Raw genomic sequence first — 25,994 nt, 5'->3', positions numbered from 1 at the left:
CGTTGCTATGTGGATTTCGTAACAAAATAGGGCAGAATTTATTAAAGAGAGAAACGTTATTAAGGATCTGCGTCTTTGAAACACCATAACGATTTAATAAATCCCGATAACACGGAAAACATACATAAATTGATAAATTCTTGAATTCGAAGTACTAAGTATGAGTAGGTACTCGATATTTAACTTGGAAACCCCCAAAAAAAAAACTTCATATCAGAAGGAAGGCAACATAAGTTGTTCTAATCATTAAACCCTATTGCTAGGGTTACAGTCAGAGATTGTTCACACGATATGGTTCATCATTATGAAGTATTTTTCATAAGCGTTCAGAAAATGAGCGCTTTATGCGTTTCGAAATCAAAACCTTTTGATAACCTATGTATTTCTCAGATAGCTACGTTTGAATATATGCCTTCGCGTTGCGCGTTAATTTAAAATTAACGTACTTTACAAATGCAGGGAAATTGTTTTGCCGTAAAGCTATCTCGATATACAAATTAGATTATATCTAAAATTTTATAGTTCATTATATACCTAACGAATTTTACCGATTGAAACATTTGTTTTTAAACTTTATAGCTTGTACAAGTGACCTTTTGTAGATATATTTCTATGAGCTTGAAGTATATAAGTTTTTTATGTTATGAGACTTTGTAAGTTGGTCATACCTAAAGTGGGGAGGAATTAATTGAAAGATCAAATAAAATAATATCAACAGAACTTATAAACGTTTCATCCATTTAAGGCTACTTATAATTATATATTGATGGGAAAATTGAATATTAGACATCTTCTATTTAACTGAACAAATTTTATTATATTACAAAATCAACTTATAGTCGTCTGATCTTTTTATATCTTATATAAAAATATATAAAGTAAATTATGGAAGCAATTATATTCATAAATGAAATATTGTTCCATTTATATATGTTGGATTATCATTGTCGTGATTATAAACTCACTCAACAGTGGGGTAAGTAATCTATTATTAAGTTGTTGCGGGATGAAGCTATAAATAGATCATTGCAGGATGAACCTAGCATCAGATCATAACCTTGGTCATTATCCCTCTTGTAATATATTTAAAAGGTGTCTATTTAAGAAGGAATACACTCTAATATTTTGTTATCTTGTCTAAATGTATAGTACGTAATAATAACAATAACAATAGCAATATCAATTGATAAGTAGGCTCGGGGTAAGGAATCTAAGAAGAGTGACTCCATTGAAGAAGAATGAATAAAAAATTAATAAGACTGAAAACAAATATCTTTAATACAATATTAAAGATTTTGGGTACTATTGGTAGCTCTAAGAAAATGGGAAGACGTATCTATATGTATATTCATTTATTATATAAATAATACTAAAAACTTTCATAAGATAGGAGAGTGGCAGAAATTATGTGGAAGCAGGATATCTTAAATATCCTAATAAGAACTAAACATTTCGTTTAGGTAATAAGTGAAACCGAATGTCAAGAAAATAATTAATATATAGAGACGGAGAACTCTAAACTTACATTCCAAGTTAGAATCCATTCGTTCTATAAATCTTACATAATAATGAAACCCCACTTACAATTAATAGAGAGGATTAACATAAAACATTTGCTTTATTTTAACATTTGAACTCAAGCTACGCCTACACCTTTCTACCATGCAAGCTTCAGTTGAGAGAACATAACCCCATCTATTTTATTCTTGCAAGTTGTTTTGACAGAAGAACTAAAACATAAGAGAAAGTATTCATCTCTACAATTGATGAAAGATATACTATTGTAGCTTTCTTTAGTTTATATAATAAGCATTTATTGTTTCGAAATAGATATCATATTCCACGACCGCCTAAGTTGCTACTGTTATTCTTTTTTGTGACTCCGTAAATCTCGTCGTCACAGGGTGTCATATTGTGATTACCCTGATCTTAAGTGTTCGTCAAGAAATTAAACCACTTCCCTGCGTTGTTTTCTTTGTAATGCCTTCAAAGAAAGAAAAATATATATATTTGCAAAGTAAATTCAGCTCTCAAATCGAGAAGGGAGATTTTCGCTTTTACCCAGTTTTGTACAAGGGGAGAAAAGAAACGGAATTTTCTGGTGGTAATTCTCCCCTTCCTCTTTGTTAATTTCGTTTTATTTCATTTTTTTGTTTTTTTGTTTTGTTTTTTTAAATTTTTAGAACTTTTAACACATTCAGAAAAAATTCTGAATGTTTTTTTTTAAATTTTTTTTCACCCTTTTAGCATCATTTTCATGTTAAAGATATTATTACTTGAGGTCTATTATATCCTAATTACTTCAACTATTTTTATTCTTATTTATTCTAATTTGTTATATATCCCTTCTTCTTCTTTTTAGTAAGGGTGTTTTATGTTTATATATACTTCATTTATTTTATTTTGATTATTTAGTCCAAGTAATATATATATATATAACCAGTAGTACAGTTACATTTACTTATTTATTTTTGCCCAACTCCCTTTTTGTTGTCGTCTGTTGTCGTTATTATTCGTTTTTCTTTTATTCTAAAATCTATAAAGAAAAAAAACGAAGCATACTAAAGAATTTAAATTTGGTAAGAAAGAAATATAATATAATATAGAAATTGAATTAATCTTAGTGGGTTATATTTTTCAAAATCTGTACATTTACATTTAGTTATTAATCCTTTGGAAAAAGATCGAAAAAAAAAAGTCGTTCATTTTTAGTTCTTCTTTTTAATTATTTGGAATTTTCATTTAAAAGAACGATAAAGATTATCATTATAAATCCTATTCGTATCCAATACAACTAATAATAATACATCTGTTTTAAAGAATCATGGAGACACAAACAATCGATGTGGATAACATCATCGACAGATTATTAGAAGTTCGTGGTTCAAAACCAGGTCAACAAGTTGATTTAGAAGAACATGAAATTAGATATCTATGTTCAAAGGCAAGATCTATATTCATTAAACAACCCATTCTACTTGAATTAGAAGCTCCAATTAAAGTATGTTGAGAATTTTGTTTTGTTTTGTTTTTGTTTTATTCCCTTTTTGGTTTAACAATATTAGATTGATATAACATTGATTTAGAAGAGTGTATCATGATAGTCTCAGGCTATTTTATTGATTCTTTCTATTCAATGTTTGTCTGATCTGTCTTTTGTTAAGCTCTTCCCCCATTTTTATTTTCTTTGTTTTGATTAGTTCATTATTATTACTCCTTTTTTTTGCCCACGCTTTAAAAGATTTTTTTGCCTCTTTGTTTTTGATTTTGATTACCTAAGAAAAGATTTCAAAATAGCTATAATAAAATATGAAATGATAATTGTTTTAGCACCGCGGATATGACCATAAATGAATAAAATATTTCGAATAATGAACATGATGAACGTTTAGTCATTATTATGGTTATCAAATAATGGGGATAAAACATAACATAAAAAACATCTCTTTTTTTAAAAGATATAAAAAAAAACTTTTTACTAACAAATTCATATTTTAATGAACAATCTTTATTATTTTTTACTTAATATTTAAGTAAATTATGTTTTGTTTATTAAAAACAAAAATTTATGACAGATTTGTGGTGATATTCATGGTCAATATTATGATTTATTACGTCTATTCGAATATGGTGGTTTCCCTCCAGAATCTAATTATCTATTTCTAGGTGATTATGTTGATCGTGGTAAACAATCCTTAGAAACTATTTGTTTATTATTAGCATATAAGATTAAATATCCAGAAAACTTCTTTATCTTAAGAGGTAATCATGAATGTGCTTCCATTAATAGAATATATGGGTTTTATGATGAATGTAAGAGACGTTATAACATTAAATTATGGAAAACTTTCACAGATTGTTTCAATTGTTTACCAATTGCTGCTATTATTGATGAAAAAATTTTCTGTATGCATGGTGGTTTATCTCCAGATTTAAACAGTATGGAACAAATTAGAAGAGTTATGAGGCCAACAGATATTCCAGATGTCGGTTTACTTTGTGATTTACTATGGTCGGATCCAGATAAAGATATTGTAGGTTGGAGTGAAAATGATAGAGGTGTTTCATTTACTTTTGGTCCAGATGTTGTAAACAGATTCTTACAGAAACAAGATATGGAATTAATTTGTAGAGCTCATCAAGTTGTTGAAGATGGTTATGAATTTTTCAGTAAGAGACAATTAGTTACTCTATTTAGTGCTCCAAATTATTGTGGTGAATTCGATAATGCAGGTGCTATGATGAGTGTAGATGAAAGTTTATTATGTTCTTTCCAAATTTTAAAACCCGCTCAGAAGAGTTTACCAAGACAACAAGGTGGTAGAAAGAAGAAATAACTAACGTTATGAAGAAAAAAATTTAACAAATTTTCTTTTTTTTATAATTAAAAAAACATTAGCAAAGAGAGATTAAAGATATAATTTATTAATTATGGTTATCCCATCATCATCCCCCACACTTTTTATTATAGGAGAGAGAAAAGAAAGAAACAGAGACTTATACAATTGTGTTTAACAGAAAACAATAACAACGAAATATATGGTTTAATCATTACATTATTACACCCAATTAAAATTCTTTCAAAACAGAAAGATATAGTATTATTATTATTATTATTATTATTATCACATATCAAATAGAACATAGTTAATAATAAAATAAAATAAAATTCAAGATTTTATTTTTCTCTTTTGTTTGTATGTTTAATGCTATTCCATTCTCATCTATATTCAAGTCTTTCCTGTGTGTGTGTTTTTGACCTAACTTGAACTTATCTTCATAAATATTATGTGCAGATAACTATTGAACTATACTTATGGACAACGACATTTTATTCTCTACGAAGCAAAACATACAAATAGGTGGATACTAAGATATTACAAAATCATTCCCAAAATGCAATTCAAAAGAACATTTTATTCATTTTTATTTTTATTTTTTATTCATTTAATCATTCCATGTCATATCATTTTACTTTTTGCATATATTTCTAATAATGATTGACACAGAATTGCAATTTGGAGTTGTTTTTGATCATCTGTGTGTTCATTCTTAGTATGATTATCCTCATATGTTTCTATTAGTTTGTGAACTATACGATTAATGTAAGTCTCTTAACCCATTCCATAACGATGTTGTTGTTTTAATTGTACCAAATCTTATGCCTTCCTATTTTTCCTATTAATATGGTAACCAAAATGTTAGTTTTTTTCTGTTATCTTTCCCTCTCATCTTTGTTTATCGAATTTCTTTCCCTTCATCTTTTTATATTTCTATATTATGTATACATATCCATTTCTGTATTTTAGCTTAAAGTCTCGTTTTAATATTAGATACAAATTTCTTATTTTACAATTGTTATATACGTAAATAATCTAAATCAATTAAATGAATGAACCTGTCCCTACTGTCTTTTATCATCGGATATATAAAAAAATATTTTACTCAGATTCTCTCAAGCTGAATGGTATCTATTCACAAAATATATTTATACTAAAAAGCCTACTAATTTGTTGTTACCGCCCTTCAAAAAGAAAACTGTTCTTCACCAAGTTAAATATCTTACTTCACAAAATCAGAACTAATTCTTTTTTTTGTTAACAACATTTAGAAACCTATAATGTAACTAAAATATTTTAATTGCATTAATTTCTACATAGATTCATTACGTTAAATTGTTGTTGTTAATTTACCACAAAATAAAATCTCATTGTTCATCCTCTTAATTAAACGAAACATTGGCAAAAACATTTATTTATTCAATATTTTAGGTTAAACGATTTTCAGAAAATAGTAGTTATTTTTTCAAACAGTTTCCTGTGTTAATATTTTGTTTTCTCAATAGTATTGTTATAATTTATTTGAAATGGGAGAAGCCTAGAAAAAGCTTAGCCGCCTAAAAGAAAAACAATCACATATTGAACAGTACATCAGTTTAAAGTAATTTCCCAAATACTACATATAATGATAGCTCAATAATGCATCTACTTATCGACCAAGGTGTTCTCTGTCAGAGGTAATAATAGAATATTATGGCAAAAAAAATAAGAAAAAGAAATGTGCCACCTCCTGGAATCGAACTAGGATTTCATCGGCCACAACGATGTGTACTAACCATTATACTAAGATGGCATTTTTTCTTGGTTTTTTTAAGAAATATTTATATACATGGCTTTAATTGTATATCTAAAATCATAAGTGGGGTTTTTCAGAAAATATGTTCCTTGTAGAAATGTAGCGGCAGCATTAAAAAGGCTAACATTAGCTTAACCTATCTGAAGGTGAAGGTAGCTAATATAAGTATAATTTAGAGTGTGCTGCCTTGCCGTATATAGGATAACACATGGTATATACTGCATAATGTAGTATTCGTTCCCCCTACATTGGGTTTATTGGAGCTACATAGTCCAACGTTACTATGCGCAAAAGATGAGCAGTTTAACAACAACAGCTCTGTTTAACACTAGAGATAAAACCTCTATTTTAGCTTCTCTACAAAAAGGACCACATATTCTACCTTTATATGTATACAATCTTTGTTAGATAGACTTACTTTATATAACATAAAATAAACCACGAGATTATACATTTGAATATCTATATGACAGAAATTATGTGAAATCAAGATATCTAAGATGTCCTAATAAGAAATAAACATTTTATTAGGTAATAGTCGTTTAGGCCATAATCGTTTAGAAAATAAGTTCATTACTTATCGATCGTTTAACCAACAATCGTTTAGGTAACAAATCAATTACTTGACAATCGTTTAGGTAATCAGTTTACTACTTAACAATCGTTTAGGTAATAAGAAGAAACGAAACTTCGATAAAATAAATGATATATAAAGACAAAGAATTCTGAACTTACATTCTAAGTTAGATTCTGTTCGTTCTATAAATTATATACAATAAATAATCACTTACAAATAGAAGAGAAATATAACAAATATATTTTGCTTACCTAACATTAAAACTTAAGCTACACCATTCACCTCTATACCTAACACCTTTAATAATGAACGAATATAAGTCTAACCACAGTATGTCTGCTTCAGCTCAGTTATAGATAGTCAAATGTATAATCTTGTGGTTTATTTTATGTTATATAAAGTAAGTCTATATAAGGAAGATTGTGTATATATATAAAGTTAGAATATGTGTTCCTTTTAAACTTTTGGAAAAGGAAAACAGTCTACCAAATATTGATAGTATTCTTACTAAACATTCTAGAAACATGTTCTAGACACTTATGAAACAATTAGTAATACTTGCTTACTAATCATTCTTAAAGAATGTTCTAGAATCATATTGAACAGTTAGTAATAATTTCTTACTAAACATAAAATTGTAATAACTAAGTATTGCTACTTCTATATTATAACAATATAAAGAGACTGATCGATTATCGTATTAAAAAATATCCGAATTAAATAAAGTAAAGTTTGAAGAGACTAATAGAGGCAAACACTCTATCTCTGATGGGAAAATTGTAAATTAGACATCTTCTATTTAACTGAACAAATTTTATTATATTACAAAATCAACTTATAGTCGTCTCATCTTTTTATATCTTATATAAAAATATATAAAGTAAATTATGGAAACAATTATATTCATAAATGAAATATTGTTCCATTTATATATGTTGGATTATCATTGTCGTGATTATAGACTCACTCGACAGTGGCGTAAGTAATCTATTATTAAGTTGTTGCGGGATGAACCTATCAATAGATCATTGCGGGATGAATCTATCAATAGATCACAACCTTGGTCATTATCCCTCTTCTAATATATTTCCTGTTGACGTAGATTGGCAAGAGAGTAGATCCTAATAGAATTAGGATTGGGAACGATTGTCATTTCTATAAAGATTGCTTGTATAATTTTTATTCGTTGATCTATTACATAAAGTAGTATACAAGCTAATCCTATAAATATATAGATAGATACCCAGATATATCTCGAGGAGATAGTATCTCTTTAATAAATGAAGTAATGTACAATGGGCATCTCATCGCAGGAAAAGTTTTCTTGAAGCGCATCGCGCGTTATCGGAAAAATATCTTCTAATAGTTTTTCCGATATTATAATATACATGTCACGTGATAATTAGTGACCACGTGATCCTTTTAGAACAGTTGCTATAGAACATACAAGTATGTTCTATCTGTTCATGAATTGTTACCATAATAAGTATCGCTACTTAATATTCCCACAACATTTCCGACAATCTCAGACTCTCTACAGAAATGACAATCGTTCCCAATCCTAATTCTATTAGTATCTACTCTTTTGCCAATCTACGTCAACATAAACAACATAGTAATAGTAATTAAATATAACCGTCTGTTATATTTTTGTCTTCAATCATCTGAGATCCCAATATAACAAATTACAGAATTAAACGCGCAAGTGGTTTAGTGGTAAAATCCAACGTTGCCATCGTTGGGCCCCCGGTTCGATTCCGGGCTTGCGCATTTATTTTTATTTTTTTTGAATCTGTCATCAGAAAATGTTAAACACTGTCATTTTTTGACGTTTAAAATTCTATTTTATTAGTAGTTGGTATTGTGTTCTTTTATTCTTTCGGAAAATTTTATAGGAAATGTCATTAATATTTTTAAATCTTAGTTGTCAGTATTTTTGTCGAAATAGACAAAGTTATAAATTCTTCTAACACTTCGAGAATTGAAAACGTATATAGAGGTACTTTGACGTCTTGTTTATTTCATTGGTACAACTTATAAAAAGAAAGCAATAATTTTTTTATGATGAAACTAATTTGTTTATTGAATAACGATTAGTGCAAAATATATATATATATACACATATTATAAAAGAATTGAAATATAAGTAAATGGATAAAAATACAAAAATTTAGTGAACATAATGCGAAACGCACAATCTAATAGTATATCATTTCGAGGATGTAACGTATGTGTTAGCTAGTTTGAAATTTCAAACAGTTAATAATTAATATGAAATGAAATGAAAATTGGACAAAAAGAATGTTTTATGAATGGAATATTTTAATAAAATGTATCAATACAAAATAAAGAAACCTAAGAGTATCTTAATCTGCAATTGATGACATGAATGAGAATTTATTTGGTGAGGATTCATTCGGGCTTAATGCTGTTGGAGTGTAAAAACAACATGAGTCTAATAATGATTTATAGTCTGAATCCAAAGATGGTGTACTTGTAGAATGTTTATTTTTTGTTTTCTTGTTACTAATGTTATCTGAACCATTATCTAAGGGATCTATAATAGATTCTTCTTTATTTTTTCTTGAGACTTTTTTAATTAATGTTGCATCAGTGGCAACACTTTCCGAATAACTTGTAATTGTGTTATTATCATTAAATACATTTTTAGTTTCATATGGCCCCTTTGATGGCGATAAATATAATTGATCTTTAATATCTGCCAATGATGGAGAAAGGTAACTATTAATACATTCTATCCCCGGTGTCGTTGCAGTGTTAAGAATACTATCCTGTATAGAAGTCTTTTCCAAAGGTGACACATCCGGCGGACTACTTTCCCTCCTTCTTGTTCTTCTTTCTGCTAATGGTTGGTCATCATTGATGCTGTTTTTGTCATGTAATTGTAAAATATTTGTTGGTAATGGTTTAATAATGATTGGGGTTGTATCGTTTTCTGTTTGAAATGAATATAAAGATGATGAATCTGTTGATGTAGAGGAAGCTGCCGACGATATAGAACTTGAAGAAATAGATGAAAGGTCCGAATTGAAAGACAAAACATTTTTCTCATTTAGATGAGGTGTACTAGCACTCGTAATAATCCTTGATGCAGTCGGTACTACAACATTAGTACCAGTAGTACTAGTTGTGGTTGTAGTAGTTGATGGAATACTAATCTTTTTATTATAATAAATATTTTTCAATGGAGAAGTATTGAAAAAATCAGTGTCAGCACTAAACGTTCTAGTATGATGTCTTGATACAGGATTCATACTACTTACTCTTCTTAACGAGTCGGCTTTTGATGCAGAAGCGGTGATTTTATCTTGTACGTTTGATATATTTAAAATATCATTTTTATTAGGGATGATTTCATTTTGTTTTTTCATTGGTCTTTTCAATACCATTTTATAATTATTGTAATTATTATTATCATAGTAAGTTTCATGTTTAACATCATATCTACAACAAAGTTCGATATTTAGAATATCATTGATTAATAAATTTTTCAAATTTAAAAAGAATTTAAAAGAATTAATGTCGATAACGAATTTAAATTGATCATAATTTGGAGAGATAATTTTATTAAATGATGCGTTAACGTAATGAATATTTTGCCAATTATTAAAAGTGAATTTAATTTCGATATATTTTTCAAAAGACAAGTTATTAACAATTAAATAACCTGCTAATTTATTTTCATTATTAATTTTCAAAGATTGAATTTTGATGTTTTGATTATGCATAAAATGTTTAATAAAATCGTTAGTTAAAATCAAATTACTATTAATAATATTCGTAGATAATAATTCCCATTTTAAATTTTGATTAGATTGTAATTGTAATAAAGGATCGTCAGTACATGATTTAGTTGGAGATGTAGGATTTGAATTGTTGTTGTTGTCATTTCTTAAAGTACCAGCTTCATTAAAATAATAATTTAAATCTTCGTCATTATCGTAGTTGTAATCCTCATCATCCAGAGAAAATAATTTATTTTTTTTATTATTGAAATGAAATTCATTAAAATTATTTTCAATGTCGATTAATCTTGGGACTAAATTTAAATCGTGAAACCAACAAGAATCGTCGTCATTATCATTATTATTATTTGATGTCATATCTAATGGAATTAATAAAGGTGATAAATCGGGGGATGTTTCATTAGAGATAGTAATAGGTTCGGCAAATTTATCGAATTTCTTAATAGCAATTAAATTTGTTGAAAATCGTACATTTTTTTTACTACCCAAACTTTGTGTACTATTACTTCTAATTCTGATATTCTTAGTAGTGTTATCATTGCTATTATTAAATATTGATGGAGTCTTTTTCAAAATTGAAGATAATTCCTTTGTTGATTTTGATCTAAATCTAGTTTTAATATTACTACTTGGTAATTGTGGTATTATCATATTGTAATGTGATTATTATTAATGTGGGTTTTTAGTATGATTATATATATCTGTTTGTTTGTTTGTTTGTTTGTTTTTTTCTATATCTATCTAGAGATATATATATATATATAATCACAATATTACTCTATTACTTGTAGTGGTAATTTTTTTGATACGTTTCAAAGATATAGTAACAAGAGAAAAGAACAAATAACATAACATAAAATAAAACTCCTTATTCTTTGCAATAAAAATGAAATTAAAGGATAGCAAGTTCAAAGGAAAATGAAATATTTTTAAAAAATAATAATCCATTAAAATTATTAATCACCTTTTAAAAGATAGAAGCCATGTATTTTGAACCAAAAAATAACGATATAATTATATAAAAGTAATATGATGTCAAATCACATCAAATCAAGTCAAATAAAACTAAAATAAAAAAACTCCATAATAATAATAATGATAATAATGTACTGATACTGATACTGTAAATATATTGTGCATATGCAAAGAATGGGCAATGAGTATAGCAAGAACACAGAGAAAAGCAAGTAGATACGTGTAAATATATATACATGTTGTGTGTGTTGGTTTATTGATCTCTTCCCATTTGCAGTGCATTAACCTTTTCAGCTACTTGTTTATTTTTCATTTTCGTTTTCGTTTCCATTTTTCAACCGCTTTCCCCCCTTCTTTCCCCCGCTCTATTAAAATCCCAAAATGTTACAATACCATGCAAAGATTAGACACAGTTGTGCGACACAATCACAGTACAATAAGGTAGCAAACCCAATAAAGTGCGACAACTCTACGACAGTGCGGCAGAACAATTGAAAAACTGTTTGTTGCAATGTTTTCACAAAAGTTGCATTCTTTGTATCTGTTCTCCTCACTTTCTTCCAACAAAACAGCTCGAGCATAATATTAGCAATAATCTGTGTGTGTGCACTTTTAAGGGGGGATGTCAGTGTTTTCTACTAAAATTCAGTAGATTAACGCGCACTCACTCACACACATATATATATATATGTGTGTGAGTGAGTGCGCGTATTTCCCATACGTAATATACATAAGGCATAATACATATATATTATGTATAATGAGAGTTAGAGCAGATTTTCTCGGCAATAATGAGCTACTCAAGGGGAGAAGGGGAGAGGAAGAGGGGAACGATAAAGTGTGAAAAAGGAAATGTCCTGTGCCCGCTGAAATTCGTGCAGTGTTCAGAAGGCATATTTACTTCTCTCTGTAGATGGTATGGTGGTCTGTATATTATATATTATATATATATGTATTGTTTCCTCCCCCTTTAAGACATGCTCTTCCAGAAGGGTGGGGGAACAATTGACAACAAGAAGTCTCAACAAAACGTACTCAGTACAGTGCACACACGCAGTTTGTTCTCCCTCACTCGGTATAGTATCCCCACTATAAGGGAAATGAAAACAATTTTTTGTCTCGGAGAATTATTTTTGTATTTATCACATAGTGGTAGTGAAATGAGCACCTTGCATGAAAATTTATTTGCTTGCTTTGCTTGCTTTGCTTGCTTTGCTTGTTTTGCTTGTTTTGCTTGTTTTGCTTGCTTTATTTAACATAGTGGAGTACGTAATAATTTACCTATGGCAAGAACAGATTCTACACGACCTTTTAAGGGTGCAGAGTCACTCTCTACGACACGCAATTGTTCTAGATCTATTAGTACACTATATTTGCCTGTAGTAATAACTCCTTGTTGACTATCACTAGTACTTGCCGGATTTTTAAACATTTCTCCAAATTGCTCTTCTAATAAAGAGCATATAATATTATTATTACTAGTACTACTAGTACTACTAGAACTATTAGAACTTGGCATATTTTTTGAGAAATTTAGAGTAGAGGCAGCTATTTGTTTGTCTCTTGAATTATTATTAAAACAGCAACTCAATATAATAAGTTTAATAGTGTCATAAAGTGATTCATAAATATTGAGAAGCTTGTCATTTGAGCTCTTACTGTCAAATATTTCAAACTCTAATTGAGTGAATAATTTATTAGTATTATCATCCTCATTACTATTATCTTCTGCAATATTACTAAATTTTATAAAAATTTGATTATCATAATATATTTCAATACTGGTATAATTCGATCTATCCCGTCTTTGAATAGTTATTCCATTATTATTATTATTATTATTATTATTACCTGCCTCTTTATATGAAGTTTCAAAGGCTAATACAAGTTGTTCATATATAGTGGTAATTGAACAAGTTGATGGAATATATAGAGTATGTAATGTCATCGTATTGCTATATTAAATACAAAATTGTTCAACGGTCAGATTTCTAAGTTATGGGTGTTGTTTATTGTTTTTTGGCTCTTTCCATCTTGATATTGGTAATTATGTGTAACTAACTAGCTAATCTTCTTTATCTTGTTTTATTTTCTTTTTCTTTTTTTTTTATATACGTTTTTTTCGCGATGCTTGGGAAATCACTTACAACGGTACATATATATTAATAAAATTAATTAAAAAATGGCTTGTTTTAATATTATTACTATTATATGCTAAATTATTTGATTGTATATATATATATATATATCTTATATATATCATGTCAAAAACCCATAATCATCGTTAACTCTCCAAAACTCTTCTGCAGGTTTATCATCTCTTGTTGTGCCATTATTACTATTACTATTATTAGTAGTATTCGCCTCATTATTATGAGTATTATTATTCTGATTATATTGATAAACATTAACAATATTTACATTGTTATTATTAGTGTTACTGTTATTGTTATCATTATTTGGGTAATCTGTAGGACGAATATTTGTCGTAAATGGTTCGGATTGTATAGTATTAATACCATCTTGTGGCATTTGTCCCGATATTTCATTAATGGAATTGGTAGTCCATGTAGAAATATTATTAATCATATCATGTGTACCATTATTAAATAATATATCATTGGGATTGGGACTCTTTTCAGGTAATGCCACATTCAGACTTGGTCCACTAGAAAATGTTACAGCGGCATTTGGTACATAACTACCAGTACCATTATTATTAGTATTGTGGTGGTGGTTGGGGTTGTGGTGGTTATTGTTCATTGGTATTGGATACAACACATTACCATTGTTATTATTACTATTGTTATTATCAACTACAGGTTCATTAGTTTTACCAACTAGTTCATTCAATTTTTCTCTCATAGATGAAGGATTTGTATTGTTATTGTTATTGTTAATGTTATCATTATGGTTACTATTACCATTATACGATAGTACACTTGATTCTGATGATGATTGTTGTTGTTGTGACGGTGGCATTGTTGCAGGCCTATAGATATTGTTTTCATCTATTGAGAATTGCGGTATGGATGACGAAGCAATCTTGCTGTTGTTATTGAAATTAGATGCCATATCAGTATCCCCACTGTTTGGATTCGTTGTAGTTGTTCCGGACCAATGATTTTGTGCTGTTAAATAAGCTTGTAAATTTTGTTGTGCAAAATGTTGTTGTAAAAAAGCTTGATGTTCAAAATTCTTCCAATTAAATTCGACTATATTTATTGGCTTCTTAACAATATATTGTTTGTCCTTCATATCCATCGCAATAACCTTTGTATCAATTTTGAAGTCCCTAATGTTGTTGTTATTGATTACATTAGGAGTCATATCGGAAATAACATTATTATTCATTCTATTTTCGACACTATAACCATTGAAGGAAGGAAGAATTTTCTCCGAAGATGATGAAACAGAGGAATACGAAGATATTCTAGGGGTGCTGGCATTATTCTCATTGGATTTCTCCTCGGTTTTCTCCTCAGATCTAATATCTGAATCATTATTAGTTAGTAAATGAGATAGACTTCTTGGAACGCTGATCTTTTCAAGCATACCTCTTCTTTGTTTCATTCTCTTTTGTTCATCTAGATCAACTTGCGAATTTTCAACAAATCCAACATGTTCCTCGGCTTGTCTCTTACCAAACGTTCTGTTCATTGCTGGTGGCATACCACTCGTAATTGTTTCAGAATCTTCATTGTTCCCTTCTCCTATATTCTCACTATTAGAATTTAAATCCCCAGCCATATTGTCCTTATTATCATTATTATTACTTTTAGAATTATTTTTATTGTCATTATTATTACTTTTAGCATTCTTTTCTTTCCCTTTAGTCTTCTTAGAGATATTACTTTGTAGATTATCTCCCGTGTTTGACATATAGATTAATTCTGAAGAATTTGGACCACAACGTTCAATTAAATTACCCACCGTAGCATTCATCAATTGATCAAATGTATCTCTAAAGATTCTAGCAAAATCAGAACGTTCAGTCATGACATAAAGACAAACAGAACAGGCCCTCAGATCGTCCATAGTGGAAAATAAACTTGCTGTAACAAGAGGTCTTGTATGTTTTGATACATCACCTAATTTCTTACGTCTTTCATCATCATAATTTCTTGCTAACCACATACAATAAATTAATGTTACACCTGCGACAAATATTGTATGGACTGCTGGGGTCGAATGACCAGTGATTGTTCTTTGATGAAATATCTTGTATAATTGACAAATTTGACCTGCCGCAGCTTGACATTCTCTAAATAAGCGATCTTCGGGGGTTAAAGCTTCTAAGTATGGTTGAATGAGTAATCTCACAGATCGATAGTAATACAATTTTAAAGTCTCATTCTCAAAATTCTTCACATATGTCTGAACACAATTTGATCTCCAAACTTCTAAATCATGGAAAATATTTTTCAATAAAGGTAACTGTTTACGTAATTCTTTTTTATTACTATTGTTTGGTCTACCATTATTCGGTAATATTTTCAATTTTTCAACAAAGTTCGATTCTATTCTTCTTAATTTTAATGATTGATTGATAAAATGTACACCTCTATGGATCTTAGTATTCTTCGTATTAAAAGAATCCTCATTGAAAAATGGTAAATCAATTTCTGATTCAGTTACAGTGTATGGTTTTCCGACAGAGACACAAATCATCCGTTCTAATAAATAGACACACCAAAACAGTCTAAGTTTCTTGTTAGCACTTGGATCCTGTGGATCCCATTTGTTTAAATGTAATTCATTTTTACATATTCTCATAACATCACTAATAATATCATAAAGAATCATGGTATCACGATCCGTTCTCAAAAGATATAAAACTAATAATGTTAATAATTCAATACGTTGACCATAGTTTAATTTCTCACCACATCTAGTGATATGTCTTATTGCTGTAGAAAAATATCGTACTGGTGGTTGGCCTTTATATTTCCCTGTTGTCATGTGTAAACATGCTGCAATGGTATAAACCAACCACATTCTACCACAACAAAAATGAAATTCATTATCAGAATATGAATAGATGGCATTTTTAATATAATTTTCATGAAATTCGTAAATTTCATGCTCATCTAATAATGGATATTTAAATTGCAACCGCGTGAAAAAAGTATCTAAAAATGAGCGAGATAATTCTTCATCAAATTCAAATGCTGGATCATATGAGTAAAATTCCTTTAAGTTATATTTGGCAAAAATACACTTTGAGAAATCTATTGAATCTACTGAGTCTGACGAAAGTAAAGGAATATTAGTATTATTATGTTGTAGTATTGTTGCAACTGGAGTAGCTGATGTATCATTTCTGATACTCGTACTACTTTGATTAGAATGTAAATTTTGTATGCTATTGCGATCTGTTAGAATTTGAGGTTGTGATTGTTGTACAGATTGCTGGTTGATATGATTTCCACTTTGTCTTTGGAAAAATGATGTTGAGACTTTGATAAATGGGGCCAAACCATTTGTGTTCGCAGGTGAAGCCACATTATTTGGAGTTCCCGTTCGTAACACAACTGGACTATTATCTACATGCGGTGCAGGTAAAGTTATTATATTTTCTGGTTCTGGAGAACTGGTGGTTTCCAATAGATGTGAAATTTTCTTATATTGTTCAAGCTTTTTATTGAATATAGGACCATTTGGTTCTAAACTTACTAACTTTTCCAAATATTTTAATTTTTTCTCCAGAACTTTTGTATATTCATCCTTTTTGGTTGGTATTAGTTGATTGTTAGTATTATTTTTCATACTAACTTTTTTATTAGTTGAATTATTTTTCAAAGAATTTTTTTCTAACTGTGGAGATGACGTTATACTCTGTGAGTGTTTATGATCGTTATGGATTATATTATTTGGTTTTATCTCTGAATCCTCTCGATTATCAATATCTTTAGTCAAATGATTATGAATTTTCTCATTACTATTACTATTACTCTTTTGTCTTTGATTAGCCGTATTGTTATTAATTGCATTCACATATCTTACCGGTTGAACACATTTCACACCAGCTTTCAAACAAGCAGTACAACTAGGTACTTTATGATCACACCGTTGTTTCCTTCTTCTACAAAGTAAGCATGATCTTGATCTTCCCTTTTTGTCTTGTAATAAAATATCCGTTCTATCACCTGCCAGTTCCAATTCTCTTTGGAATTGTTCGATTTTCTCTTCACTGACTTCTTTCTTAGGACGTCCCATATCTGTTTGTTTGTTATATGATTAACGTTTGCTCGATCAGGTTTAAAAAGATATATCCGTGTGTGTGTGTGTGTGTTGAAAATATTGTTATGATTAAGGGAGTCCCCTCAAAAAAAAATAAAAAGAATGTTGTTTTCGTTAAATTATGTTAGAGTATAAAATCAATGTGTCTATTGTAAAAGGAACAAAATATATTCTCGAAGATTAAACGTAAAACGGTGAGTGGGGAGAGGTATATGGATTATGAGTAAACAATAAACGGGGGAAAATAAAAGTCAATCTTGTTTGAAGAGTGTGATGTCCTTTGAACAATTCTTAATAATCCGGAATTTTAATAACTTTACTTTTTTGGTTTTAGCTGGAAAGAAATTATATGTCAATTGTTCATATGAGTTTGGTGCACGTACTTGTGTTCCAATATATGTCTCCTTTTAAAAAGTGGTATCCAAATGTAATGAAATATTACTTTGACTAATTGAGTTTGGAATTTCCTGATTAAGTTGAGAATCTTTTGGATTCAATTATTGTCAAAATAATCTTCTAATCTGATAATAAAAAATGATAATAATAATAATAAAAAAGTGTGTTATTATTATGAAAATATTCAATTTACGTATATGGATGTGTTTTTTTCCCAAAACGAGAACTGTGTTTTTTAACCCGTTAAATTGGAATACCCGGTTAATAATGAGAGAAGCAAAAAAAAATTGAAACAAAAAATTGAAATCAACAAAAGATGCCAAAAATTCTTATAACAGTAAAGATAGAGTTGCAGAGTAATAAATAAGCTCGAATTCGTCAATATTTTATTAATATTACTCTTTGAAATGATATAATAAACAATTCTTAACTTTTAAGAAAAGAAGAATGAAAATAAAGAAGTATTATAAAATTTAAGGCAACATATATAAAGTTGTTTTGGTACCTATATTAGGAGGTAATGACGGAAAGAGATAATGATAAACCAAATTAAATTATACGCAGATGGATTTACCCTGTATAAAATATAATAGAATTGTCCATCCATTGTATAATAACATTTTTGTTTGATCTTAAAATGAGGTCTATTTATTATTATTTATTCTTATTTAATAATATAAGATTGTTAATCTAACAGAGAAACTTTCTTTCTTGCTCTGAGTAAGTTCTCAAGAAATGTAGCAACCCTCTCTCTCTCTCTCTCTCTCTATGAAAGGAAGCATAAAATTAGCTGCCTCGTTTCCTATTTAACTAAGATTAAGCAGATGTTATTGTAAGTAGAAATGAAATATTTCATTTCTAATTTATTCCATTTGGTGGGTTTTTGCAAAGAATCTCTCGATGTCTTTAGAACTAACAAACGGGCTTATACAAAAGAAGGAAGGAAAAGAGTTCAATTAAATAAATTGGAAAAGCAACAGTGAAACAATCGGCTCGATACCCCGCTTCAATTTAGAAACTGAACACATTGCACAGTGGAAACCCGAGAAGAAGAAGAAGCAAATAAATCATTTCTCTGTAATAAAAAGAAAAAACAGAAATTTGAAAAACAACTGATAAGCATCAATCTGTAGTGGTGTTGTAGGAGGCCTTCTGTGCACCCTGTGGTTTAAAGAATATAGGTATTTTACATATTTATGTATCTCTGTATATATGTATATATCGCGTACCCTCTCTTGGGGGTTTCTCTGGAGGGTTTTTATCCGGTTAATCGGCAGACACAATCAGCGAACGGCAACAAAAAATAAAGAATAAGAAAACTTTCCTATTCGTTCATTCAATCAATGTATTCTCTTTTGGGGAATCTGCTTGTCTCGCTGCCGGTTTTGTTACCGTTTTAAGATGAAAATTCGGACCGGAAAAATTTGTCCCTGTTTGTCTTTTTCGTTTGAATAATTCCATTCCTTTTTGCTCTCTTTCTCTTCTTTTGCAGCACAAAATGAATAAACAGAAAAATGTGCTATTTAATTTTTACAATTTTGATATTGACAGCGTTCTTCTGAATAATTTGTGGTTCTGCTACAGTCATTTTGTGCACAATTATGTTACTCTGTACAGCATTGGAACATACAACGGACATGAAATATGGACAGCGCAGGCCGTGGATACAGTCATTGCTTGCTACTGACAAATTAATAATTTACTAAATTCTGTAAACCAATATCTACTGTAGTGATTATACATGAACAAGGATAAATGTCCTATATTGTAATGTTATACTTGTCGTTTCAAGTGATGTGATGATGTTTTCACTTGACATTTTTATTTATTATTTATTATTATTATTTTTACTTAAGTATTATTCTCTTATATAAGGTTTTAGACATTGATTTATACTGGTGGGAGTAAGCAATTATATGTATATATATATTTATATATATGGATGGATGGATGGATGGGGGGAAATAATGAGATTGTTGCTATCACAATTTATGTCTTCTCTTCTTTTGTTGTAATTCTCTAAATCTTTTGAATGGCTCCCCATTAATCCAAAATGGTAAAGTTGAATTAGTCTCTAAAGATTGCGCTTGACGTAATTTATTATTAGTTTCAAAACTTAGTAATTTTTTCATTTCTTGAAGACTACCAAGACTCAAATGCTTACTTTTCAATTTTAAATCAGAAATCACTTTAGAATTAAATTTTTTAGTTTGTTCAATATGATCATCGTGATCCTTCCCCAAATTATAATTTTTAACAATTATCTTCTCATTCAATTCTTCAAATGGAATCTTTGTACTGAAAAATAAATGTTCATTTGTGGTATTGATTCCTAATTTATCATACAACGTAACAGAACTACCTACTTCTGCAACAAATCCAAGACTACTAAATGGAAACAATAAATAAACAGAATCATTCATGGAATAAACTATATCACATAAACATACAAGACAGGCACTCAATCCAATGGCAGGCCCGTTTAATGAACATATTATAGGCTTGGTATGTTTAACAAACGCATTCGTCACATATACGTTCGGAGTGGCTACACTTCCGATTAAAGTATACAGTTTTCTTAATTCAGTATTAGCTTCATCTGCCTCTTCTTGGTTTTTATTATTAGTGGAATCCGGCGCTAACTCCAACACAGATGTAAATTTTCCACCAGCACTGAAAAATTTACCTGAACTCTGAATTATGGTAAAATTAATCGAAGAATTTTCATTAGCTAATTCTAAATATGTCGCAATTAAAAGAAAATCCTCGAATGTTAAAGAATTTAAATTATCAGTGTCACAAAGTTCAATAATAAATATATTCTCATCGATTCGGTGTGATACTCTTGGTGAAGACAACATGTTGTGTCTCAGATTTATTTTTTGTTTTGTTTTGTTAGGGGTAGTAGCAGTAGTATATGTGCAAGGTTTAAACCTATATTAATTACAATAAGACATAAACATATTTAGACCATGTAACTTTTTTTTTGTTAGTTATATATATATATTGGAAGATCATTGAAATATATATTTTATTGGAGAAAATAACTGACATCCGGTTCTAATTTCCTTATCCCCATTGTGAAGGTCCGATATTTAATATGTGTCGCTCGCTCTCTCACTCTGTTCTCTGTCTGTCCTTTTACTAGAAATTTCATTTTTTTTTTCTATGTAAGATATATATATATATTTCCGTTATGTAAAGAAAAATCATATTAACCACATAACTATATATATAAATATATAGTTATGTAGTGCCCTAGCTTGGATGGAGATTAAAACGGTTAAAGTATTATTCTTAATGAATGATTATATTACCATGGTAGGAGATCTTGGGTCGGTTTGGGTTAGAAATCTTGGAAAATATTGAATTATCATTTTTGTTTTTTTGTTTACATTCTGAGGTATTCTTGTAAGTTCCTTGGTAGATACCAAAAGTAAAATTTTTAAAATAATAAGATTAATACTTCAGTACCATCCCTTTTATTATTCTTTTCAACAACTCCAGCGAATGACCGTACCAATATTTAATGAATAATTGACAATTTTTCACAATTATATACGTGTTACATTTTATATCATCTAATTTGATTTCGACATTTAATGATTATAGCTTAAAGCAGAAACATTTCTTGACAGGGCTACATTCTTGAATAGATGTAATGAATTTTTTCTATGTTTACTTATACAAGCCAATTCATTAAATGGATAGTAAATTCTCAAAGTTTTCCTCATTTTTAATCTGGCAATTGTTGTTTCTATTAGTTTTAGTTATACCGTTACTTTAAGTATCACTTTCGACGACAGCTACAAGCGATATCGTTTTTTTTGGTCTTTTTTCTTAAAGATCCTACTCTGAAAGGGGTTAACCGTTACTACTGATGAAGTTCCTCATACAGATAGAGTAACCGCTTATAGTCATTTCGAAACTTAAAACAAAAATTTACAGTATAAGCTGCAAAAACTAGTAATACCAATAAAAACACATAGACTTTTCTGTAAAGAAAACATTTTCATCTCTATTTGAGTATAATCAACGTTATACAACCTACAACAACGACTCTATTATCAAGGTTATAGTTTTGACTTTACATTTCTTCATAAATTTTTTAAAAGGTTCATAACGATAAACCTAGAAATATGGGTCTCCTATCCACGCAGGATAAAGAAATCATTAAGAGAGCTCTACCAAAGGGCTCGAACAAGATCCTGGACGTTGCAATTGCCAGACTATACATCGCATACCCTGATCATAATAAATGGAAATACACCGGTCTCTCAGGGGCCCTTGTATTAGTTGATGATTTAGTCGGGAACACTTTTTTCTTAAAATTGATCGATATATATGGACATAGAGGGATCATTTGGGATCAAGAACTTTATGTAGGGTTTGAATATTATCAAGATCGTACATTCTTTCATACTTTTGAAATGGAAGATTGTTTTGCTGGGTTTTTATTTGTGGACATTAATGAAGCACAACATTTCTTAAAGAGAGTTCAAAAACGTGAAAAGTATGGTTCAAGAAAGACTTTGATGAATAAGAATGCAATTGCAATGAAAAAGAAAGTAACAAAGGAGAAAGCTCAACATGTAACACAAGGTCCAAGAGGTGAAACTATAATGGGCGATCAAAGGAAAAGATATAATTATAAGAATGCAGAACATATTCCGGAAACAAGGAAAAAAGCACCTCCACCTCCTCCACCATCAGCTGAGGCAACGAATTCTGCCGATGATGACGATAATGATTACAACTCATATCAGAATTATTCCGATGATGACGAATACGATATGCAAGGGAATAACGACGAAGTAGCATCATCCATTCCGCAGAGTGAAGAAGATACTAGGGAAGCTTCACCACCAAGTACAGCAGAAGAATTTAATAATACTGCGCCAATACTAAAACACAGTGTTCCGCCTTTACCTGCAGAATTTGCTCATCCAACGGGACAAGCTCCACCATTACCGGGTCAGACAACTACTCAGCCACAATCAAATAATCCATTCCCAATACCTGTAGCGCAACCTACTCAACAACAATCTACTACACCATTCCCAATCCCACCAATGGCTCAACCAACCCAATTTCCACCATCATCATTTGGTAACGCGGCCGCAATACAAAATAGTAGACCACTTCCACAAGTACCAGGGATGGCTCCAAATTCTGTGCCTTTACCTCCGAGAAGTGTTCCACAACCACCTGCATTTGGAGCCCAAGCTCAAAGACCAGCTCCATTCGGAACCCAATTACCACCTAGAGCTTCCAACGCACCAGCACCTCCCCCACCTAGAAGAGGACCTGCTCCTCCTCCACCTCCACACAGACATGGAGGTGTACCTGCTCCCATGGGTGGCATGGCCGCAATTAATAATAATAGGCCACCAATACAGCCACCTGCGCCAAGGAGGGGACCTGTTCCACCGCCACCTCCAAGGGGTGGAGCCAGAACCAATACAATTGCGCAATCTCCACCACCTGGTACTCTACCACCTAGAACGGCTATGCCAGTACCTGGTATGTCTCCAGTTAATAATATGAGCTATGCAATGCCTGGAATGACTCAACCTCAAAGTGTGGCCACACCTCCTATGACAACATTTAATACAGGCATGGAGACCCCAACACCACCACCGACATCCTTCGGTATGCAAATTCCACCACCGCCACAACCAATGGCCCAAGCTATTCCACAACCGCCACCTGCACCGGCTATGCATCAGGCTCAAGCCATTCCTCCTGCACCTGTGATGCCTCCTGCACCTCCTATGCCTCAAGCGATGGGCGCTGGCGCAACTCCGGCAGCTCCTGTTCCACCACCGCCTGCCTTCCTAACACAACCTCAAGCTGGTGTTCCTCCACCCCCACCTGCTTTCCTAACGCAACCTCAGGCTGGTGCTCCTCCACCAGCACCTGCACCACCTCCAATGGGTGCTCCAGGTACGAGCATGCCGGAGACTACAGGAGACAATAATAGAGATGCCTTATTGGCATCTATTAGGGGCGCCGGTGGTATTGGTGCATTAAAGAAAGTGGATAAATCTCAACTAGATAGACCATCTGTATTATTACAAGAGTCCAAGGGTGAACCAGTCACAACCACATCGAGTTCCGCTCCTGGTGGACCTCCTGGTGGAGGACCAGGTGGTTCATTAGCAGATGCTCTTGCAGCTGCATTAAGTAAAAGAAAGAATAAAGTCGGAGCTGGTGATGAAGATGAAAATGCTGACGATTGGTAAGAATAGTTGCATATATTGCATAAATATAAATATAAATATAAAGATAAAGATAAAGAAGGGGGTACAATTGTATCTACGTATGTAATCACTAGTGCATATCAAATAAAAAAGACAGTAAGATATAAGTACTTTCAACCTTGTTAATATTTATTTTAGTATTCCCTCTTTCATTATATGGATGAAATATGATATATAATGACATATGTGCTATAAATAACGAAACAAATATAAAATAACATGTGTAAACAGATTGAAAAGATTTAAAATATTCTATAGATATGTATATAATTTAATAAAATGTATTTCTTTTTTTAAAAAACACATATGTAAATTAACTTTATTAAGTATATTTTAAAACCGCTTATTGAGAGGATGGACCTGGGTTCATTCTTCTCTTACCGTTAACTAGAGTGACATTAACGAATCTTCTAGTGTAAAGTAGTCTCTTGTAAGCTCTACCCTTTGGTTTCTTTGGCTTTTCAGTTTTATCAACCTTTGGAGTTTGGGACTTAACTTTACCAGCACGAGCTAGGGAACCGTGAACTTTAGCCTGTATTAAAAATTTGAAGAATTCACATATCTCATAACAAAGAATAAAAAAATAAAAGTATTGTATGTAATAACCATTATTTTTTACATTTTTTTGTGATTGAGGATTGTAAAAGATATTTGTTAGTAAACTATATTCAAACATAGGAAATAAGTAAGACACAGTTGTAGAAAGGGACAAATAAACCATTCAGAATTGATACATATATATATTTCAATAATCAATAATAACTTTAATAGTAATTTTCCATGAATTGCTATGATGTTATTCTTTCACTCATTCATTTAATCACACTTCTTTACAATAACAAAAATAAAGATTGATATATTTCTACTCAGTTGAGACTCATTATTAACGATCTTAATTAAGAATCAAACACACCTTCCATAAGTTTTCCTAATTATTATAATAAAATTTTTCTGACAATCGTCATATTTTCTAACATTTCCGTCTTAGCAGATTCTAGTCTAATATACATCAATAAACATTCATTATTTTCAATGAATAGTAACTATGCTTTCAGATAACTCAATCATTCATGTAAACTCTAATCTTTAATTCAATTCCTCATTTTTTCTATAACTAATCCAACTTAAATTTTATCAATAGATGCTAGTAACATACCATTTTTCCTTTACTTGTATATGTATTTCTTTTATTTGAATAAAATGACAACACTGAAAGTTATAATATACGTAATAAGATCTTATATACTATATAACCTTTAACTATTTAATATACTACTTTCAATAACACTTTACGGTAGTATCATGAATTCGTGTTTATTGAAACTACATAGCTTCACACACAATATGAGGTTTATCTGAATAAACTAACTACACCCATCATATTGCACTTGCTAAACAGCCCTTTCCGCCTCTATTCCTAAAGATGAGATAATATTCAATTTCTTCCCATATTTCCATGTAATAATATTATGATAATTTTCTGAAAAATTCAAGGTTAATGAAAAAAATACTGATCGGCAGGTAATACACCGTACAAAGAAACAAGCGCATATTAAAGCGACCCTCTCAAGAATCGCTCAGAAACAAAAAACAAAAACAAAATTGAAAAGAAAATATCATCATTGATGGATGCACGGA

The 25,994-nt window shown here is 30.3% G+C and overlaps 7 protein-coding genes and 2 non-coding genes across 9 annotated transcripts; 3 read left to right on the top strand and 6 right to left on the bottom strand.

Annotated features, from left to right (window-relative positions):
• Window positions 1–2,824: 2,824 nt before the first annotated feature.
• GLC7 (type 1 serine/threonine-protein phosphatase catalytic subunit GLC7) lies at window positions 2,825–4,337 on the top strand (the record flags this gene model as incomplete). Its single annotated transcript, XM_041550255.1, has 2 exons — window positions 2,825–3,001; window positions 3,576–4,337. 2 exons carry the CDS (start codon window positions 2,825–2,827, stop codon window positions 4,335–4,337), a joined length of 939 nt encoding a protein of 312 aa, XP_041406189.1.
• Window positions 4,338–6,060: 1,723 nt separating this feature from the next.
• Window positions 6,061–6,132, bottom strand: KABA2_04S04136. Its single transcript has one exon. It is a non-coding gene; the product is annotated as a tRNA-His (tRNA).
• Window positions 6,133–8,411: 2,279 nt separating this feature from the next.
• On the top strand, window positions 8,412–8,482 carry KABA2_04S04114. The gene has a single exon. It is a non-coding gene; the product is annotated as a tRNA-Gly (tRNA).
• A 596-nt stretch (window positions 8,483–9,078) lies between these two features.
• On the bottom strand, window positions 9,079–11,130 carry GAC1 (protein phosphatase regulator GAC1; the record flags this gene model as incomplete). Its single annotated transcript, XM_041550254.1, has 1 exon — window positions 9,079–11,130. One exon carries the CDS (start codon window positions 11,128–11,130, stop codon window positions 9,079–9,081), a length of 2,052 nt encoding a protein of 683 aa, XP_041406188.1.
• A 1,576-nt stretch (window positions 11,131–12,706) lies between these two features.
• On the bottom strand, window positions 12,707–13,402 carry SYC1 (cleavage polyadenylation factor subunit SYC1; the record flags this gene model as incomplete). The annotated part of the gene is made up of 1 exon (XM_041550253.1): window positions 12,707–13,402. One exon carries the CDS (start codon window positions 13,400–13,402, stop codon window positions 12,707–12,709), a length of 696 nt encoding a protein of 231 aa, XP_041406187.1.
• Window positions 13,403–13,713: 311 nt separating this feature from the next.
• Window positions 13,714–17,673, bottom strand: KABA2_04S04048 (uncharacterized protein; the record flags this gene model as incomplete). Its single annotated transcript, XM_041550252.1, has 1 exon — window positions 13,714–17,673. The coding sequence occupies one exon, from the start codon at window positions 17,671–17,673 to the stop codon at window positions 13,714–13,716; it is 3,960 nt and encodes a 1,319-aa protein (XP_041406186.1).
• A 2,402-nt stretch (window positions 17,674–20,075) lies between these two features.
• Window positions 20,076–20,954, bottom strand: DCI1 (putative dodecenoyl-CoA isomerase DCI1; the record flags this gene model as incomplete). Its single annotated transcript, XM_041550251.1, has 1 exon — window positions 20,076–20,954. One exon carries the CDS (start codon window positions 20,952–20,954, stop codon window positions 20,076–20,078), a length of 879 nt encoding a protein of 292 aa, XP_041406185.1.
• A 1,278-nt stretch (window positions 20,955–22,232) lies between these two features.
• LAS17 (actin-binding protein LAS17) lies at window positions 22,233–24,338 on the top strand (the record flags this gene model as incomplete). Its single annotated transcript, XM_041550250.1, has 1 exon — window positions 22,233–24,338. The coding sequence occupies one exon, from the start codon at window positions 22,233–22,235 to the stop codon at window positions 24,336–24,338; it is 2,106 nt and encodes a 701-aa protein (XP_041406184.1).
• A 361-nt stretch (window positions 24,339–24,699) lies between these two features.
• On the bottom strand, window positions 24,700–25,515 carry RPS30B (40S ribosomal protein eS30; the record flags this gene model as incomplete). Its single annotated transcript, XM_041550249.1, has 2 exons — window positions 24,700–24,888; window positions 25,513–25,515. 2 exons carry the CDS (start codon window positions 25,513–25,515, stop codon window positions 24,700–24,702), a joined length of 192 nt encoding a protein of 63 aa, XP_041406183.1.
• Window positions 25,516–25,994: the final 479 nt, after the last annotated feature.

This window comes from Maudiozyma barnettii (assembly GCF_903064755.1).
Source record: "Maudiozyma barnettii strain CLIB 1767 genome assembly, contig: KABA2_04, whole genome shotgun sequence".
Taxonomy (NCBI): Eukaryota; Fungi; Ascomycota; class Saccharomycetes; order Saccharomycetales; family Saccharomycetaceae; genus Maudiozyma; species Maudiozyma barnettii.
Note: the sequence above shows the minus strand (reverse complement) of the source record. Positions and strands in the feature narration are given on the sequence as shown.